The sequence below is a fragment of the Heliconius melpomene genome, chromosome 14 (assembly GCF_056956725.1).
Source record: "Heliconius melpomene rosina isolate 202511_hmr_F chromosome 14, ASM5695672v1, whole genome shotgun sequence".
Classification (NCBI taxonomy): Eukaryota; Metazoa; Arthropoda; class Insecta; order Lepidoptera; family Nymphalidae; genus Heliconius; species Heliconius melpomene.
In genome coordinates, this window is record NC_140402.1 from 1,197,870 (window position 1) to 1,215,560 (window position 17,691).

The following is a 17,691-nucleotide window of genomic DNA, read 5'->3' on the forward strand; positions in this document are numbered from 1 at the left end:
TCAATCTAGAGGAAATGCTAAAAGTGACTATTATATTTATTTTCATAAGGATGAATATCAAAATGACGCGGTAACGAACGCGGTCGCGTAGCGACGACGGTTGTTATTAACATGGCAGAATAAATTGCATGTCAAATTAGAAAGTATTATAATTTATTAGTACATATGTGTAATGTAATGTTATATAGCCTATAGCATTTCTGAAGAATGCAGCTTTCATACAAAACAAAAACAAAGTAAATCGATCCAGTAGATCCAGAGATCTTAGCGTTCAAACAAACAAACAAACAAACAAACTCTTCCGCTTTATTATATTAGTATAGACTATAAAAAAATACTTATATTTCAATAATATCAATATTCCGTCGTTTAGAGCTTCCTTCTGGTATGGGAGATTTTCTTTTATGTCCAGTTTCGTTACTTTCAACAACAATCTCTTGAGTGGGTATAGCGATCATTAAAGAATCGAGATTATTATCATTTTCATTATCTGGAGAAGAATATTTTGTTATATTATGTATGGAATTTAGTCAATAAGTTTCCGCTTTTTTAATAAATCAAAATTCAATTCACAGTAACTATTGTTATTGTTTGAATATAAGAAATAAAGTTGTGTATTTAAAAGAATATTTAAATTACTAAAATCTAGTAGTGAGTATTATAAAAAGGAAAAGGTGAAAAATTAAGAATATATCAAAGAAAAATACAAATTTATTAATAAAATCATTAAAAAAAAAGAAATTAAAAACGAAAACGCACTTGGAACAAATCTGTTAGTTTAAAGCACTGCCTTTATTCATTAAATCCTATTTAAAATTTATTCTATTGTTAAAAGTTTAAACAAAATGGACATAACAAAAGCTAACCATTATTTTTCATTAAGTGCTTCAAACGAAATTCCTCTTGGGCTTGTCTTTGTCGACGTTTGCGTTCCGCGCGCGCCTCCTCGCTCGCGTCGTCTAGCTTGACATCCTGTTTATAATTATTATTTTTAACTAAATTTCTTTAAGAAAATTAAAGTAGTATATAAAGTATATTTTGTGTAATAGATAGTAATATAATAAATTTATAAAAACAAAAGCCATAATTTGCAGCTAAAGTTATAAAAACATTTTTGTTAATGCCTACTTATTTAATCTGACATTAATTCTCCATATATCAAGACACAAGACAAACGCCATATATCAAGAATTCAATTCAATAAATATAAAATTTTAAACACAAAAGGAAATTTAAGGGATTTAAAAACAAACCAAAGCAGTAAAAACATCGATTATTTTCAAACGATTTTATTACAATAAAAAAAACATGGACATACCACATAGTCTTACCAATCTACAACTATGCAATTCCTTTATAATAACTATATAAGTGATAAAACCATCGTATAAAAAATAAAAAAAATACACGACAGATATGAACCCTCGACTAATGGTAAAAAAACGCACGCAACTACTGCGTACATATGTATATTGTAATCGTATAGCTATATCATTAGGGAGTAATTGCAAAAAGTGCGTTTTAGAAGTAACTTGTCTAATCAATGTATTTGCTTATATCTAAGGAAACTTCAAACATACACAATAACCATCATTTTTCTTTTTTTATAATAAAATAAATTTGTTACACAAAAACAAGTCGGTATCGGCTATCAGTAACAATCGTATTTTGAAAGTGAAAACAAGTATTTAAAGGTCTCATAATAACATTAATAGACATAATGGCACTATTAACTTCGAGCTTTCGTTTTTACCAAAAACAAAAACTTTATGAAACAATTCTGCAACAATTCTAGCATTTCTATCAATCCTACAATCCATTATCAATTTACATAATGAATTTAAGATCCTATTTCTATTTAACATCTATACAAACGACTTCCAATAGAAAAGTCCCTAGAATACTGAGCATCAAGCGAGAATACAACCGCCTTAAAACACACTTATTACTATAACCATATATTTCTAATAACTTTTAAAAAATGAGATAAAAAATAGTGAACCACTTTGAGACTGAAAATATCCTCCCACACTACTATTAAAAGCCATGCTTGGAGACTTCAATTAATGTTTGAGTGACAGTTAAACATTAATTGGCATTTATGAGTGTGGCGGTAGTACTATAAACAGTAAGTCTACTTGTAAAGATCGTAATGCAACAATGGTGCAATCCATAAGGTATGCCAAACAAATTCCATAATTTTATTCGCTGCTGCTTAAGACTCACTACCTAGTGTGACGTCACATTTTACGCTTAGAAATTATGAAGGTAAAACAGCAACCCAGAATATTTTTTCTAAGATACTTCGAGTTTTAATATTTATATATTATATTTTAAATTGTGGTAGCCCGAAATATAGGACGCCTCTTTTTGGGACCACTGCACCCACCCTTAACGTCTGACGTCATTTATAATACATTTTTCTATAAGTGTGGAAGAATATTTAAAAAATGTGGCAAATACTTTTTATAATTCTGATAACTAAGTAAAATTTACTGTGTATAAAAAGAAAAAAAAAAACTTTAAATCACCCATGTTACAATAGCCTAGGATTTGGGGGTAGAAGGCTCTTGGATATTCCCCGGGGAGTTCGCTTTACATGCCTCATCAGGGAACTGTTTCTCCACCTGCTCAGCAACCCACTTCTTCACTTTTTGCTCAGTCCAGAAACCATCATAGAAGATAGTGGGTTTGATCCAGCAACCTTGAGGAGTTTGGAAGTGAGGCTCCTCTCTTTTACACTCCACAGACCCACGACCGTTCACAACTAAATTCTTTGGTGGTATATTAAAATTAAGATTCACATTGCTATGGTGTCTATCGTAGGGCTCAAACGCAAAATGCCATGGATACTCGTAACAGTTTTGATAAACATGTGGCGGGGGCGGAGGCGCGAAACGTGGTTGAGTTACGTTATACATTGGTGGTACTACGCCCCCCATAACGGGTTGTAGTACGAAACTTACGTTTGAATTTGGTCTGATAGTAGGTGGTACTGGTACTGGTACAGGGGGTCGAGGTGCATTAGCTGGAGGTCCTCGGTTCACTGGAGATAGGTTAGCTGGCATAGGATGAGTCTTGGCTACCGGAGGATTGACCAAGTTTTTAACCGCTGGCACCGCGGGCACTGACACTGGCACTGAACTCGCTATAGGCACTTGAATAGGTGAATGGTTTATTTCCTTCTTAACACATTGTTTTATATTTTTTGGTTCTGATAATTTGTTTGCCAAGTTTGGATTGTTCTCTTGTAAGGATTCTGGTGGTATTTGTTGGTTTACAATTTCATTTGGTTTATGAGATTCAAGCTGCTCCATAAGATTAGAGGCCACAGTACCTCCAAAACTGAGCAATGTCTCTCGAAGGGCATTTGTAACAGCACACTGTAATAAAATATAAATAAAATAAAATAAAAGTATAAAAATTGACAATGTTATTTTTGGGCTGTCAAAGTGCAGCAACACAGTTTTCATTTGAAAATGTAATGGTTATGGGTTTACTTTCTATGAGAAACAGAATTATATTCCATTTTTTTTTGTTCTAGAAATAAGCCAAATTGTCGCTTTGAGTTTTGCCACACAATGTCAGTTGGGTGGTGTGTGGGTAATGGATTGTCTTAACATTAGGTTCCCTCGGCCTAGTCTGTTATGTTTTTGATACAGTATGAAGCTAAAAAAATATTATACCTTTCTAGCTCTATGTATAGCAGCACCTTTATTTGGACCTATAGACGTGGCATAGCCCACATTTTCTCTGTGAATGTCAAAACTTTTCACTGTCACGGATACAAATGATGCCACACCTGCTGTATATTTCCCATTTGAAAGTTCTACAAAATCTAAAAAATATGTTAAATTGAATATATATTTAATGCTAAAATCTTCCTAATTGAAATTAAAACCTATAGAATAACTTATATGTATATATCTAAAGAAAAAAAGAATCTTGTCATTCTGTGCATATGAGTATTTTTTTTTTTTTTCAAATTACTAAATAGTCTGCAAACCTCAAGTACAACATCAATTGTCTGACCTTTAAATAAACAATTTACAACTGTTTACCCAAATTAAGGCACTACACATCTTACAACTTTAATATCTCATTCATTTTGTTTGTGCACTTGTTTCAGAATTTAACTTGTTACTTGTACTTGGTATGATACTTAATAAGACAATCTATATTAAAAATCTCTAAATATAAGTGTATAAGTTATCCAAAAATTATTAATAGTCCAATACACAATTATTCAGGATTTTTTTAAACATTATTTATATTGTTTTGTTACAAGACTAATTCTATTTATCATTAAAAATATAATTATGTACATAAACATGTTTATATGATACAATTCAGTTCAATAACAAAAAATGCAAAAACTTTTCTAGAATAATCAATTAATTTACAGTATTTTTGTTAATTTTATTTAAATGCTTTCATGTGATTTATAAATGTACCTAATTCTTGTTTAGTGACTGTCCAACTCCAATTATTAAATCCCCATTCAGTATGGCCAAAGTTAATTAGTTGTTGGCGCCTTTGTACAGGTTCTTCATCTTCCACCATACCCTCAACCGCAGGCATGCTATCAGGCTATCAAAAGTAAATATTATTAAAAAAAAAAGAATAAGAAAAATACTCATCAATAATTAAAAATGTAAAAAAAAGATTTACTATTAAATTATAAGAATAAAATCAGTTCCCACCATTCTATTACTTATGTCTCTGTACATACAACGACGTAAATAATGAAACGATGGCAAAAATATTTTATTAATTGCATACACTAAGTACGTTTCAAAAGAAACTACACATTCGTACTTTAATTACTTTTTTAAAAGTATAATAAGCTTTTATTACCAGTTTAATACTGCAATTCGCAATGGGAAAGCCTGGCTTTCTCTGCATTTTTATTAGATCCTTATGAAAATAATTAGGCTTTAACCAAATATAGATTACATTAAATGTAGCTCACAATTATCATGAGTGGGACCTAAACAACCAAACATTAATTATTTATATTGAACAATCTAATTCGCAAATAATACCCAACAAAACAAGTATTGACATTTTATTTTGGCAAGAGTTGGTAAATTTAACTGACATTTGATTTTTTTTTTCGCAACTCTTCCTCTTCGAAAAAAGTTTCACTGTACCACTAAATTCTTTACAACTAAACTTTTTATAGATTAATATGATGCTAGCTAATTATGGTACTTTTTTAACTTTTTGAATTTTTCGGTAACCTTATATAACTATTTAAAACTATTTCAAAATGAAACATAATATTTTAAACATTTTTAATGTGTTATAAAACAAAATTCAGGAAAAAAAAATTATTTGAGAAACATTTATAAAATTTTTAACGAACCTGCGCCTCTTTGATACTGTCCATGTGCTCTGACCACTAAGTCATACGTTCTCGTCAAGCTACGTCAAAATTTATATACGCTTGTTCCAACTTATTTATGTAATCTCTGGAGGGCGATATTTACAAATTTTCGCTACCCAAAGATAATTATTTTGTATGCTATTTGCAAAACAATTTTAAAGTGTTATTCCACACTTACGAAAGTTTTTTTTTTTAAAAACGTATAAAAATTTGAAAGTAACGGGGTATTATACTAGACATTACTTATCTGTTTGTTTTGTCAATGTCAATAATTTATATTACGAAAAAAAATGTAAGGACAAGACAAGAGCATAAGAATATTTATTATATAAAGAAATTTAAATTTTTGCAATTAATATTAAACTTATAAGAAATATCTAGTGTCGATTCGCGTTTTAAAATTTTAAAAGTATGACCGACATGTTAGAAATAGACGGAAGTGTACTAGAAGGGGTAATCATTTCCTTATTCGAATTAGGATTAAATTTAAGGTCTTATATATAATTAAATAAATTTCCTATTTTAATTTAGGGAGGACAAATTCTTCGTATGTCAATTTCTTTAAGCGCAATCTTAAAGATACCCGTAAGAATAAAGAATATTCGCGCCGGTCGTAAAAAACCCGGCTTAGCTGCACAGCATTTTGAAGGTTTTATATTTATTTATTTATTAATAAGTATCATAGATAATGGTATAGTCAATATAATTCTTTGGATATGTATAATTATCAATATTTAATTTCTTAAATAAATAGTTTTAATTATTGTTTTGAATAATAATTAAACAAATATTTAATAATATCTTACGATTTTTTTAGGAATACAACTAGTCGCTGAAATGTGTCAAGCTAAATTAAAAGGAGTGAGCATTGGATCTACAGAAATTGAATTTATACCTGGTGAAATAAAAGGAGGGCATTATAATGCTGATCCCAGGACAGCTGGGTTAGTTTTGAAGTTTTTCCCCTGTAAAGTTAAGGCAGATGGAAGTTGGTGTTAAGACACTCTGTTCCCCAATTTCTGCGAGTGAGTGAGTGAGTGGTGTGATTCAATACCACACTTTATCAGCAAAATATGAATAATAAATGCAACAGGTTATGGGGTTCATCTCTACTAGAGGACATTGAATATTTAATATTTTCTCTTCCTCTTCTGGTAATAAGGCAAAGCGTGGCATTGAGCTTCAAAATTTGTCACAAATTTGGGAATGTCTTAATGAGAGCAGAGTCTTAACACTAGGTTCCTTCCGCTTACCATACTTTGTGTGAAGCTAAAATAATAAACATATGATCAATGATGATACAATTTTTACTTCAGTTCCATTAGTTTACTCCTGCAAGTTGCTTTACCCTGTGCACTATTTGCCGATACTCCAATAGTATTAGACCTCAAAGGTGGAACCAATGCTGAAATGGCCCCGCAGATTGATTACATGGACAAAGTATTTAAAAACATCCTCAGGGATTTTGGGGGTGATTTTAAAATGACTATTTTAAAAAGAGGGTAAGTACACTATTGATTATTTTTTAATAATGTATTTAATCTTTTTAACTGACTTCTGTAAAAGGTATCAATTTGAGTTTTTTCTTTTATGTTTGTTACCACAACTTTTGACTTGCTGAACTAATTTTGGTGATTATTTTTTTATTTAAAAGCTGGTGCTTCCTGTGTGATTTGATTTAATTTGATCTATTTCTGACAATGTTATCCATGAGAAAATCATTTTAGTTTTTTATATGCAATGCCGCAATACACAATGCCTCCGGAATTCAATGCAAAATGGGGAATGGACTGTCTTAACACTAATGAAGCTGATTTAATTTTTGATTTTTCTAGTTACTATCCAAAAGGAGGTGGGCATGTTTCAATAGCAATTTTACCAATACATTCATTGAAAAGTGTGAATATAACTGAGCGAGGACAAGTTAGGGACATAACTGGAATTAGCTTTGTGTCTGGTGTTTTACCTATAAAGGTACTGTATTAAATTATTTTTTATTTTATTTTTATTGACTTCCTTTGCCTCTGTGCAGGATACAATGTGAAGCTATATATAATAAAACTGTAACTCATTGCTGTCTGTACATGGAAGATATATGAGAAAATCTATTAAAGCCCCATCATTTATTGATGTAATATAATTCAAAACAATGTTTATTTAATTTTTTGTCTGTTTGTCTGTGCATAATATGTGCATGCTAAACTTAGAAGTGTCTTAGCCGATTTAAATGCAGCTTGCACTATTGTATTTTAGCAAACTATCCTTAATATTTAGTGGTTGTTTTATTTCTTTTTGTTCATAAATAAAGTTATGTCAATATAAAGAAATGCATGCAATAATATTGCTAAAAAATAATTATATCATATAAGTCAAATATAAGTATATCAATATATGGGTATTGTCTTAAAAATGACAATGTTATTACATCGCCTAACAAACACACAAGTACGTGACTATAAACACGACTGGTTGTGGGTTCGATCCCCACTCGAGAAAATGAAATATTTATTTTAATTTATATAAAATTTTTAGTTCTGGTGTCGAGGCAAAGAGCCACCACTCAAAATGCAATCCCTCCGGAATTTGGCGGATAGTGGGGAACAGAGTGTCTTAATACTAGGTTCCCTCTGCCTGTTCTGCTGTGTGTGGGGTACAGTGTGAAGCTGATTGGTTTATTTATTTTTTTATGCAGATGATAAAATAATTAATTATATAATCTATATATATAAAAGTACTTGTCCTCACTGACTGAGGTAAGACGCACGCACAGCCGTAACCGCTGTGCGTAGAAACGTTAAATTTGGACAAAAGTTTACTTTCGTAATCTGGACATCCACTAAGAAGGGATTTTGAAAAATTTTAACCCTAAAGGGGTGAAATAGGGGTTCAAAGTTTGTATGGAAAAAAATAAGTATTTAATTGAACACGTGTTTCATCGTTTTCTAGAATTCTCCCCCTAAGGGTGCAAATAAGGGGTTGAAAGTTTGTATGGGAAAATTCTTAAATCGCCACCGATTTTTATAACATTTTATATTTAGACTCTTAAAAATATTTAATTGAACATATGTTTCATGGTTTTCTAGAATTCACCCCCTAAGGGTGCAAATAAGGGGTTGAAAGTTTGTATGGAAAAATCTTTAAATCACAACCGATTTTTATAAAATTTGAAATTTAGACTCTTAAAAATATTTAATTGAACACATGTTTCATGAGTTATTAGAATTCACCCTTAAATACGCAAGCGAAGCTGCGCGCGTCCGCTAGTATGATTATATAATAATAATATAATTATATATAATAATTATATTTTTATTTAATTTTATATTTTATTATAATTTAAATGTTCCTTCCAGCTAGCGCAAACGGTATCCGAAGGTGTCCGGCAAGAGCTTGGTGGTCAGTACAAGGTGAAGCTCCACACTTACAAGGAGGACCACAGTGTGGGACCTGACACTAGCAGCGGGGCAGTGTAAGTTTTTTTATTTCTATATTTTATATATAATAGATCCATATGTAATTTTGTTTTGTCTGCTTTTTATCCCACATGTAGCAGGATAGGGAGAGAAAACATAGAGCTAAGATACTGCATTCTCTGCTTTTTGCCCAAATCAGAGTCATTAACATATAATTTTGAAGGCGCACATAGCAGGATAGGCATAGGAAACCTAAGAACCTCTTGTCCTAACACTCCATTGCCATTAAAACATTTCCGTACCCCACTTTTTTCTGGGTTCAACGCCGCGCTTTGCCTCGTGACAGTGCGACAGAACAAGGAAATAAAAATATTTCATTCCCCCGTATGGAAATCGAACCCAACAAATATTTACAGTCGCACCTCATATATGTATGTTTGTTTTTTTCTTCAGCTTATTCTGTAATACAACATCTGGTTGTATACTGAGCGTGGACGCTCTCGGCAGCCGCAAAGTGGGGCCGAAGGAGCTGGCGAGGAAACTTAGCGGAGAGCTGACACACTTGATAGACAGTGGCGCCTGTCTTGATGGACATGCCCAGGTTTTAAATAAATATGTTTTTTTACAGACTTCACTCTGTATCCCGCATATAGCAAAGGGAATCTAGTGTTAAGACGCACCATTCCTTATGCAATTTGCGAAACATTGGCGGCGAGTCGCAGAACTCAATACCAAATTTTGTTTTGATATGAGAGAGAAAATGTTAAATTATTAATTCCACCAAATGGGAAAAATGGAAATAGCTTAGAACAGAGATATTTGTGTAAATGTCGTTTTTTTTTTTAAAAAATTCAGGGCAAATATTGTTATAAGTAAAATTTTTAGGTGGTCCAAACTATTTTGTGGTGGGTATGGCTCGCCCGGCACCCTCTTTCCTATCTATGCCCGTGGCGGCTGCTCAGACTAGATTTTACGACTTTCCTTGCTTTGGATATATTTGTTCCTGTTACTATTTTTTATTAATATATTTTCCTTTCGAACAGGATCAAGCAATTCTATACATGGCGCTGGCGTCCGGTGCCAGTTCTGTGCGCGTCGCTGACGTCACTCTGCACACTAAAACGGCTATACATATATCACAGATTATTGCCAATGTATGTATTTATAGTGATTATATTATTTACAGTTTTCGTTGGAGACTTCCGTTTATTTCGATATGTAGAGTTTTTTTTGTGATAAGTAGAGGGCCCTAATTCTGCGTTTTTTCGATTTCCCCGATTTTAGAATTGACAACCATCGCCTATGGAGCCAGTGGTGTGAAATGTGTGAAGTCAATTTCAAAAATAAACACAAAAATATTACATTTGTATAATAAGTATGTAATGATATAAAAATCAAGCCGTTTAGAGTTAGAGTATATAATCAACAAAATGGTTTAAATAAAAAAAATGTTAATTATTTTTTTATAGGTAACATTCAATATAAAAGAAGATGGCGGCCAAAACATAATCGAATGCACCGGCCTCGGACTTGAAAATAAACGTTTAAGTAGCAAATAAACATAAATTATCATAATATCTGAAATGACTGCATTTAACTTAATATTAAGTATATTATTTAACTGTAAACTAAGTCAATGTATTTGTAAGAAAATTAATCTCAATAAATATAATATCGGTCTGTTGATCATTAATTAAACTCCTGATGGAACAGAAATTATTGTAGGATTGCCCTTCGTATCGATTATAGCTTGCTTTGATACAAAAATTCTTACAAGGCTTTTTGAATACATAATATTTTGAAGTTTTTGGAATTGTGAAACATTTGCGATTGAAACGCGGCTTCGCCCGCTTAAATATAATGCTGCCAGTGTGTTTTTGTTATTATTATTTTTCAGCTTCACGTTATATCCAGCATTTAGCATATAAATAGAAAAAAATAAATTTAAATATTTATTTATATTTAGATTTTTAAATTTATATATTCTCTCTGGTGTCGAGGCAAAGTGAGGCGTTGAGTTCCGCCACTCAACTCGCAATGCCACCAGAATTCGGCAGAATGTGTGAAACGGAGTGCTACTAGGTTCCCTCTGACTATGCTGTTGTGTGCGGGATATAGCGTGAAGCTTAAAAACTAACGTGTCTTACTAAAAGTGTATTAAATTTATTTTGGAAAATGTGTAATTTCGATTTAGCGCCTAAATAATTTTAATGTTACTTTAGGCAAATGTAGTTTTCAGCCTAAGATTCTACATCTATAATAAATTTAAAAACAAATGGGATATGTATTTTTACATATAATTTTTTATGCATATTATGTACAAAAAAGTACTGAAATTGCGTAATTACTGGTATTATGACTAGAAATAGCTTATTCTAATATTCAATGGTGATTTCCCCCAAAAAAATATTTTTTGTCATATATAATGAGGATGTGATATACTTTTTATTAATATGGACTTATTAATGTATTTATTATGTTGTATCCTTCTATACTAAAGTAAATGTAAAAAGAGATTACTTTTGTCTTATTTTTCCCCTTAATTATGTAAAGAAGAATTAATAAGAATAAGCCGTAGCAGTGTATGTTGATTGATTGATTTGTTAATTTATGGAGTTTCGATGCATCAATGAAGATGAGGAGGTAAATCGACCAATTGAGATGAATAATTTCCTTAAATTTCGTAATGGTGCCAAGATCGAACGGATAAAATTTAATATATTTTTTTTAAAGAAAATACATTTCCGTGAATTAAAACCTAAAATAAAATAACGACTACTATTAGATATTTTTATTAAAATTTTCCCCACAAGAATTGGCTCCGTATTCTAAGTTTCATAAATTCGATACACAATTCCATTACATTCAGACACAATGACATTAATTAATTATAATTAAATTTTGTAAAATAAAAAAAATATATAGAAAAACAATTCATAAAAATACAAAAACACTTACCGTATATATTATTTTAAATTAATTAATGAAAAAAAGATGTTCATTAAAAAACACAAAGTCGAACACATTTACAGATTTTTTTTGACAGGAATGTCATTTACTTTCATAATATGAAAAAAAATCGATAAATAATTTCATTTATTTCTTGTATATATAATAAATTCAATGAACAGACACACGAAAATCGTTTCATTATTTAATAATATGTAAGTCACATTTTATTGATGATTTCCTATGAAATTTTACTTGGTGTTTTAATCGCATCTAATTATGCTTATTCTAAAGTTATTATATAATGTGGTTCAGTTAATAATTATAACTTTGAAAATAACTTGCTACTTAATTCTTTATACATATATTTAACAGAAAATTCAATTATTTTATTGAGAAAATGAAGTTATTGTGACAACATTAATTTATTTAATTGGTTTTTAATATTGAAAGGACATTTTTTATTACTTGAGTAACATGGAAAAGGAAGAATTGTCAAAAAATGTAATATAAGCCTATGTAACGCATTTTATTTACATAAACTTGTCACGGTAACAAATATACAAAAATATATATTAATAAAAAATTAAACAAAAAATAAACTTAAGCTATAGCGCGTTCAGTCGAAAAATATACACATAGTGATTGATTAAAAAAACGAAATACAACATGTAATGAAAATTAATATAATAATTGCAACACTGACATTTAATGAAGGAATAATTTAATTAAATAAAATTATTTTTAATTTGATTAATTGCATAATAACTGTCCAGCATCCAATTGATTCCACAATTGAAAAAGAATTAAATTTCACACATTTTTATTCTTTGAATATTTTAACAAAGTAATAAGTTTTACAGTATGCATCATGTTAAATAATTTTATTTATTGAACCACATAATTTGGTAAATCTTAACTGTCAGTTTAACATTTTTCACAAAACACATCTTAAAAATTATACACAATTTTTAGCCTTTTTGGATTATGCGCCAAAATGAAAAAAATGGAAGATACATGGAAGGTTTTTTATCTGTACTAAATTATATGCATAGAAATGTATTTTTCTTATTATAGAAATATTTCAATTCATGTAATGTGTTAAGTTAGTTTTACTATAAAATTGTACTTTGTAATTATGAAACAAAGTAATAACTGCGAAATCCAAATAATTTGTAATAAAAAATTTTCTTTCAACTTGTTTTTCTAACATTTTTTGGCACAATATTTGTGACATACAGATATTAAAAGAAAAACACTATTTCATCAACTTTTATGCATATAATTCAATATAACTAATTCTAAATCTTTTCAATGTTTCCGCCATGGTCCCAGGTTCGATTCCCAGTTGATGTACCTCGGATTTGTGCTTCATGTTTGTTTTTTGTGTTTTTTATTCTGATTTCTTTGCTTTATTATCTGTGCCTTCTACAAGGGCGGGTTGGTCTTCGTAGCTGTGAAATATTTATTTTATAACAACATTCTGGTTTATGTATCTTATTTATTTTATTTAGTTAATAATATAGTTTATTTATAATTCAAGTTAAGTAGTTTTATACACGGTAACCATATAAATATAGTTGAAATTTATTTATTAAATGTTCTTTAAACTATTTTACATCTAAATTTTATGACTTCACCTATTTTATTCCATTAGTGATCCATTAGGGGGATTTTTTTCCCACAATCATCGGAATCACAGTTTGATTCTACCCCACTGCGCCACGAAGGCATATATCTCATTACGCAGGGAGATCTAATCCTTTTATTTATTTTCTCCTTGATTTAGAATCATAATAAACGCAACTAGTTGTGGGTTCGATCCCTAAACAGAGTGTCTTAAGTCCAGGTTCGCTCTTCCTACCCTGCTCTATGCGGGATACAGCGTAAAGGTGATTTGATTAATTATAAGGAAGTCGTGGCGCAGGGCCACAAGCATGCGATTGTAAATGCGACGGTTGTGTGTTCTATTCCACTCTGCATACCCCACTATGCGAAATACAGTGTAAAGCTTATATAAATAAATAACCAATAATAAAAATAAGACCGTCATGGTGCAATGGTAAAGCGTGTAGCGGTAAACGCAACAATTGCCACTCTGCAGAATAAAATATTTAATACTTTCATTTCCTTGCTCTCAACACTATGGGAAATGCAGTGTTTTAACTTTCCTTCTGTTTATCGTACACACAGCGTGGAGCTGAAGAAAAATTTTAAACATAAAAAGAAAAATAACAAAAAACTCACTTAAACAGCGCATTGATATCACCCCTCAACAACGCCAAAGTCAACGGTGTACCGAGACACGCCGGCACCAGATACAACAACGCAGGTTGAGCGTGCTTAAATATATGCATAACCAAAATGGTAGCCAAAAGTCCCAAAATGTAGGCCGAAAACGTCGCCCGGAAGTAAAATTCGGAACCTCGTTTCAAGCTTTTGTCGAAGCGTAGTAATAATGCTATGAAAATCCCGGGAACCACGATGTCGCCTAGACCTAACATGGCGAAGTTGCTAGCGTTGAAACCGTTCACGAGCAGGTCTTGGGGGAACACCACTGGGGAAGTAATTGTTTTTATTAGTATTTTGGAGGCCTGTCGTGGCGCAAGGGCACAAAGTATGACTGTAAAGTAATTGGTTGTGTAAAGTAATAGAAGCAAAGCCAAAAAAATATATAACGAAAATTTTTTTTCCTTCCTAAGTTTTCATTTAAATAATGTTAAGAGTTAACCATCCATCCATTAAAAGATAAAAAATATGTTATTTTCTGGTTTTTATATCACAAAAGAAAAAAGACAGGTTTTTGCTCTGAAATATGAATATTTGGAATTTAAAGTAGTAACTGATAATATTTAAATATTTTATATACGATAAAGTTTATCTAATTAACTAAAATAATAATTTTAGATTGCTATTCTTTTTTTTATTTTAACTTTACGTTGTACCCCATATATAGGCTAAGCAGTAAAAACTTAGTGTTGAGAGACTCCATTCCTCAATAACTACCCAACATTGGAAACCAGGCATAACTGGCGGAGCTCAACGCCGCGTTTTGTCCTGTTACCGGAGCAACAAAATTAATTTTGTCTGAGTGAAAATCATACCCACAACCTTTATGTTTACACTGTTCCTCAAATTAAATAAGTAATAACATAAACAGTACATACATTTAATAGGCGCTTCAAAGGACTTGGCAACAGTCACCATGACATTAGTTCCGAAGACCCAGAAAATGTCATACAAGAACAGTCCACAGAGTAAAATACATCCCGTAACCACATTGTTCAAGTGGAGGAGCTCAACACCATTGATTGCGAAGGCGATGCCGAATAAGTTGTTTGCAATCCAATGCTAAAATGTAAATGGATTTGTATTTCAGAGTTTTTGGAGATATATTATTTCAGTTTGGATATAATTTTTTTGCTGTAATAACCACTAAAAAACTTTTACTAAATAAAATATAATAATTGTTACTTAAGAATGTCATATATTTTTCTTTTTATAAATAACTGCGGGCCCTAATGTGGTTTCACGAATTAAAATTTATTGTTACACATCATACAAAATCTTTATAGTATTGTAGACAACATTCTGATTTCTGCTAATTTATTGAGTAGTTTTTGAAAGTGGAACAAGCATTTATTCTCACAAACATTCATATTTAAAATATTACTAATATACTTATTGTTTTAATATTCTTAAGTGAATCAAACACAAAAAAAAAACCATACCTTCTTTAATAAATACCAAGCGCCCATAACAAGTGATATGATCAAGCATATGACGTCATACGAGGTGAACTTATAGTTCACAATGTCCGAGCGGCCGTCGCGTTCGCCGCGAGTGAACAGAATGTGGTATGGGACGTTTGGGACCGAAGCTGGTACTATTAGGGATATTATTGGGCTGAAAATATATATATATATTATAGTACAATTTTTTTTGTAAATGAACAGTATGGTAGAGGCCAGATGTGGCATAGGAGCACAGTGTCACTGTAAGTGCGATTGGTTATGGGCTTAGAGACACTCCATTCCCATTTTTCCACCGATTTCTGTATGCAATCAGAACTTAACGCTGCTATTTGCCTCCATGACCAGTAGTCATTAAATAATATTTTATTAAGAAAAAAGTTAAAGTAAAATGCTTCAGAAAGTAAAGCTAATGCCTAGCACACTAACAACAAAATATATTCAAGAAATTATATATTTTTTAATACTTTTAATGACTCCTTAATTACTAAAAATAATTGCTTTATTAATTGCGATAGTAATTTGTAGATTCATTTAATACTCAGCATTTATGACAAACAATTAACGCAACTAAATGTAACTAAGCATAGCACTATGTACTAATTGTTATTATAATACTAAATACTTAAATGGCATAAATGAAAAGACAGAATTCAATGATTATGAGTTTGAATCTCATATGGAAAAAATATTACATTTAAATTATTATATTTTTATGCTGTTGTAGACAAAGGGCAACATTTGAGTTGACTGCCATTTAACATGCAATGTCTCAAGTGTTGCAGGCAGATAAGTGAAGTAGAGTGTATGAGCCATTAGCTTCCTTATGCCCACCCTTTTAGAAGAATAATTTTTTTTGGCTTACAACATAAAACAAAAAAAATGTAACACATTTTTTTTAGCTTTATGTTGTATGTATGTTGCACACATGACAAGGTAGGCAGAGGGAACCTAAGAACTCCTTTCTTATTAAAACAGTTCTGCTCCACACTTTCCACTGAATGCTAGATTGCATGAATTGATTGCAGCATTGCATGTTGAGCGGCAGAGCAACTCCATGTTCAATTTAACTTTCTCAAGTGGGAATTGAATTCACTGACCCTGTGCTACAACAATCTTCATACATTTTACTATACAAATATTATCAGCATAATAAAAATGTAATACAGTGTATATTATTTAAAATTGTCTATTTACCTTAAAAGATGGCTCAATGCTAAAACTCCAAGGAAGAAAAAGTATCCAGTAAGAAGCAGATTTATGTACTCTTTAGAGAAAAATTGGAAAAATATATAGAGACCAAACAAAGCACAGGATGCTATCAACGGGAACATCAGAGCATCCTTATTAGACATAGTTTCAGCTCTTTCACCAGATTCCTGAAATAAATAGTTGCTTAGTAACTTTTATTGAAACATATGCTTAATTATATTATAGAAGAAATCATCACATGTATTAATTTTGATTTTTGTTATATCAAAAGAGGAAAAACATGCGATAATTATTTTGATAATTAAAAATATTGCACTGCATACATATTTTTTTGTAGTTGTTCTAATATAAATTAAACATATTAAATGGAGTGGTGTATATTAGTAATCAATTTAAATTATATATATATATATATATATATATATATATATATATATAAAATATATGAATATATCTACTTGGTTCATTTCATAGTATAGAATGTACCCAAGGCACAATATGCCACGATGACATTACGTGCTAAGTTCTGATTGGAAGCCTAAGAAAATTTACTTATAGTATTATTTTACTTAGTGCATTGGAAAAATAAAGTTTACTCACTTTCTGTTCTTTTAAATATTTAACAGATCGAAATGATCCGAAGAATATGGGTAAAATAGCCATAATCACTAAACTTAAGTACGCGATTGCGACTCCTTCGATACTTGTTGGGGGTTTGTCGGTAACATTTTGTACGACTTCTTTTACTGTTTCTTCTATATTTATAGGTAATTCTGTTACAGGCTCAGCCATTTTTAAGGATTTAATTTAAAAATATAACACGCACTCAACAATCCTTTCCCCCCGACAACTCAAATTTGACAAGAAATTGACAAGTATGCAGTTAAATCGGGTCGGGTGGTAAATGCACAGAACACAGGTAAATGGTAAGAAGTATTATAGATTATAAATATATTTTCTTAAATACATTGCTAAA

General features: G+C 30.8%; 3 protein-coding genes across 4 annotated transcripts; 1 reads left to right on the top strand and 2 right to left on the bottom strand.

Moving 5' to 3' along the window:
* Positions 1 to 329: 329 nt before the first annotated feature.
* Positions 330 to 5,106, bottom strand: LOC146531843 (uncharacterized). Of its 2 annotated transcripts, XM_085197285.1 has the most exons (6): positions 4,858 to 5,106; positions 4,455 to 4,590; positions 3,687 to 3,838; positions 2,967 to 3,383; positions 867 to 972; positions 330 to 490 (listed from the first exon to the last, which is right to left on the bottom strand). In XM_085197285.1, exons 1-6 carry the CDS (start codon positions 4,903 to 4,905, stop codon positions 339 to 341), a joined length of 1,011 nt encoding a protein of 336 aa, XP_085053411.1. In that variant the 5' UTR covers positions 4,906 to 5,106; the 3' UTR covers positions 330 to 338. The 2 variants fall into 2 exon arrangements, with proteins under 2 accessions (XP_085053411.1, XP_085053410.1); XM_085197284.1 differs by lacking the exons at positions 330 to 490; positions 867 to 972 and having other exon boundaries at positions 1,274 to 3,383.
* A 533-nt stretch (positions 5,107 to 5,639) lies between these two features.
* Rtca (RNA 3'-terminal phosphate cyclase) lies at positions 5,640 to 11,314 on the top strand. The gene is made up of 9 exons (XM_085197634.1): positions 5,640 to 5,842; positions 5,921 to 6,038; positions 6,207 to 6,333; positions 6,706 to 6,891; positions 7,225 to 7,363; positions 8,743 to 8,858; positions 9,256 to 9,403; positions 9,846 to 9,956; positions 10,272 to 11,314. Exons 1-9 carry the CDS (start codon positions 5,801 to 5,803, stop codon positions 10,359 to 10,361), a joined length of 1,077 nt encoding a protein of 358 aa, XP_085053760.1. The 5' UTR covers positions 5,640 to 5,800; the 3' UTR covers positions 10,362 to 11,314.
* Positions 11,315 to 11,578: 264 nt separating this feature from the next.
* Positions 11,579 to 17,618, bottom strand: LOC146531845 (signal peptide peptidase). The gene is made up of 6 exons (XM_085197633.1): positions 17,316 to 17,618; positions 16,701 to 16,882; positions 15,483 to 15,657; positions 14,919 to 15,102; positions 13,999 to 14,308; positions 11,579 to 13,205 (listed from the first exon to the last, which is right to left on the bottom strand). Exons 1-6 carry the CDS (start codon positions 17,505 to 17,507, stop codon positions 13,145 to 13,147), a joined length of 1,104 nt encoding a protein of 367 aa, XP_085053759.1. The 5' UTR covers positions 17,508 to 17,618; the 3' UTR covers positions 11,579 to 13,144.
* Between the last annotated feature and the right edge of the window lie 73 nt (positions 17,619 to 17,691).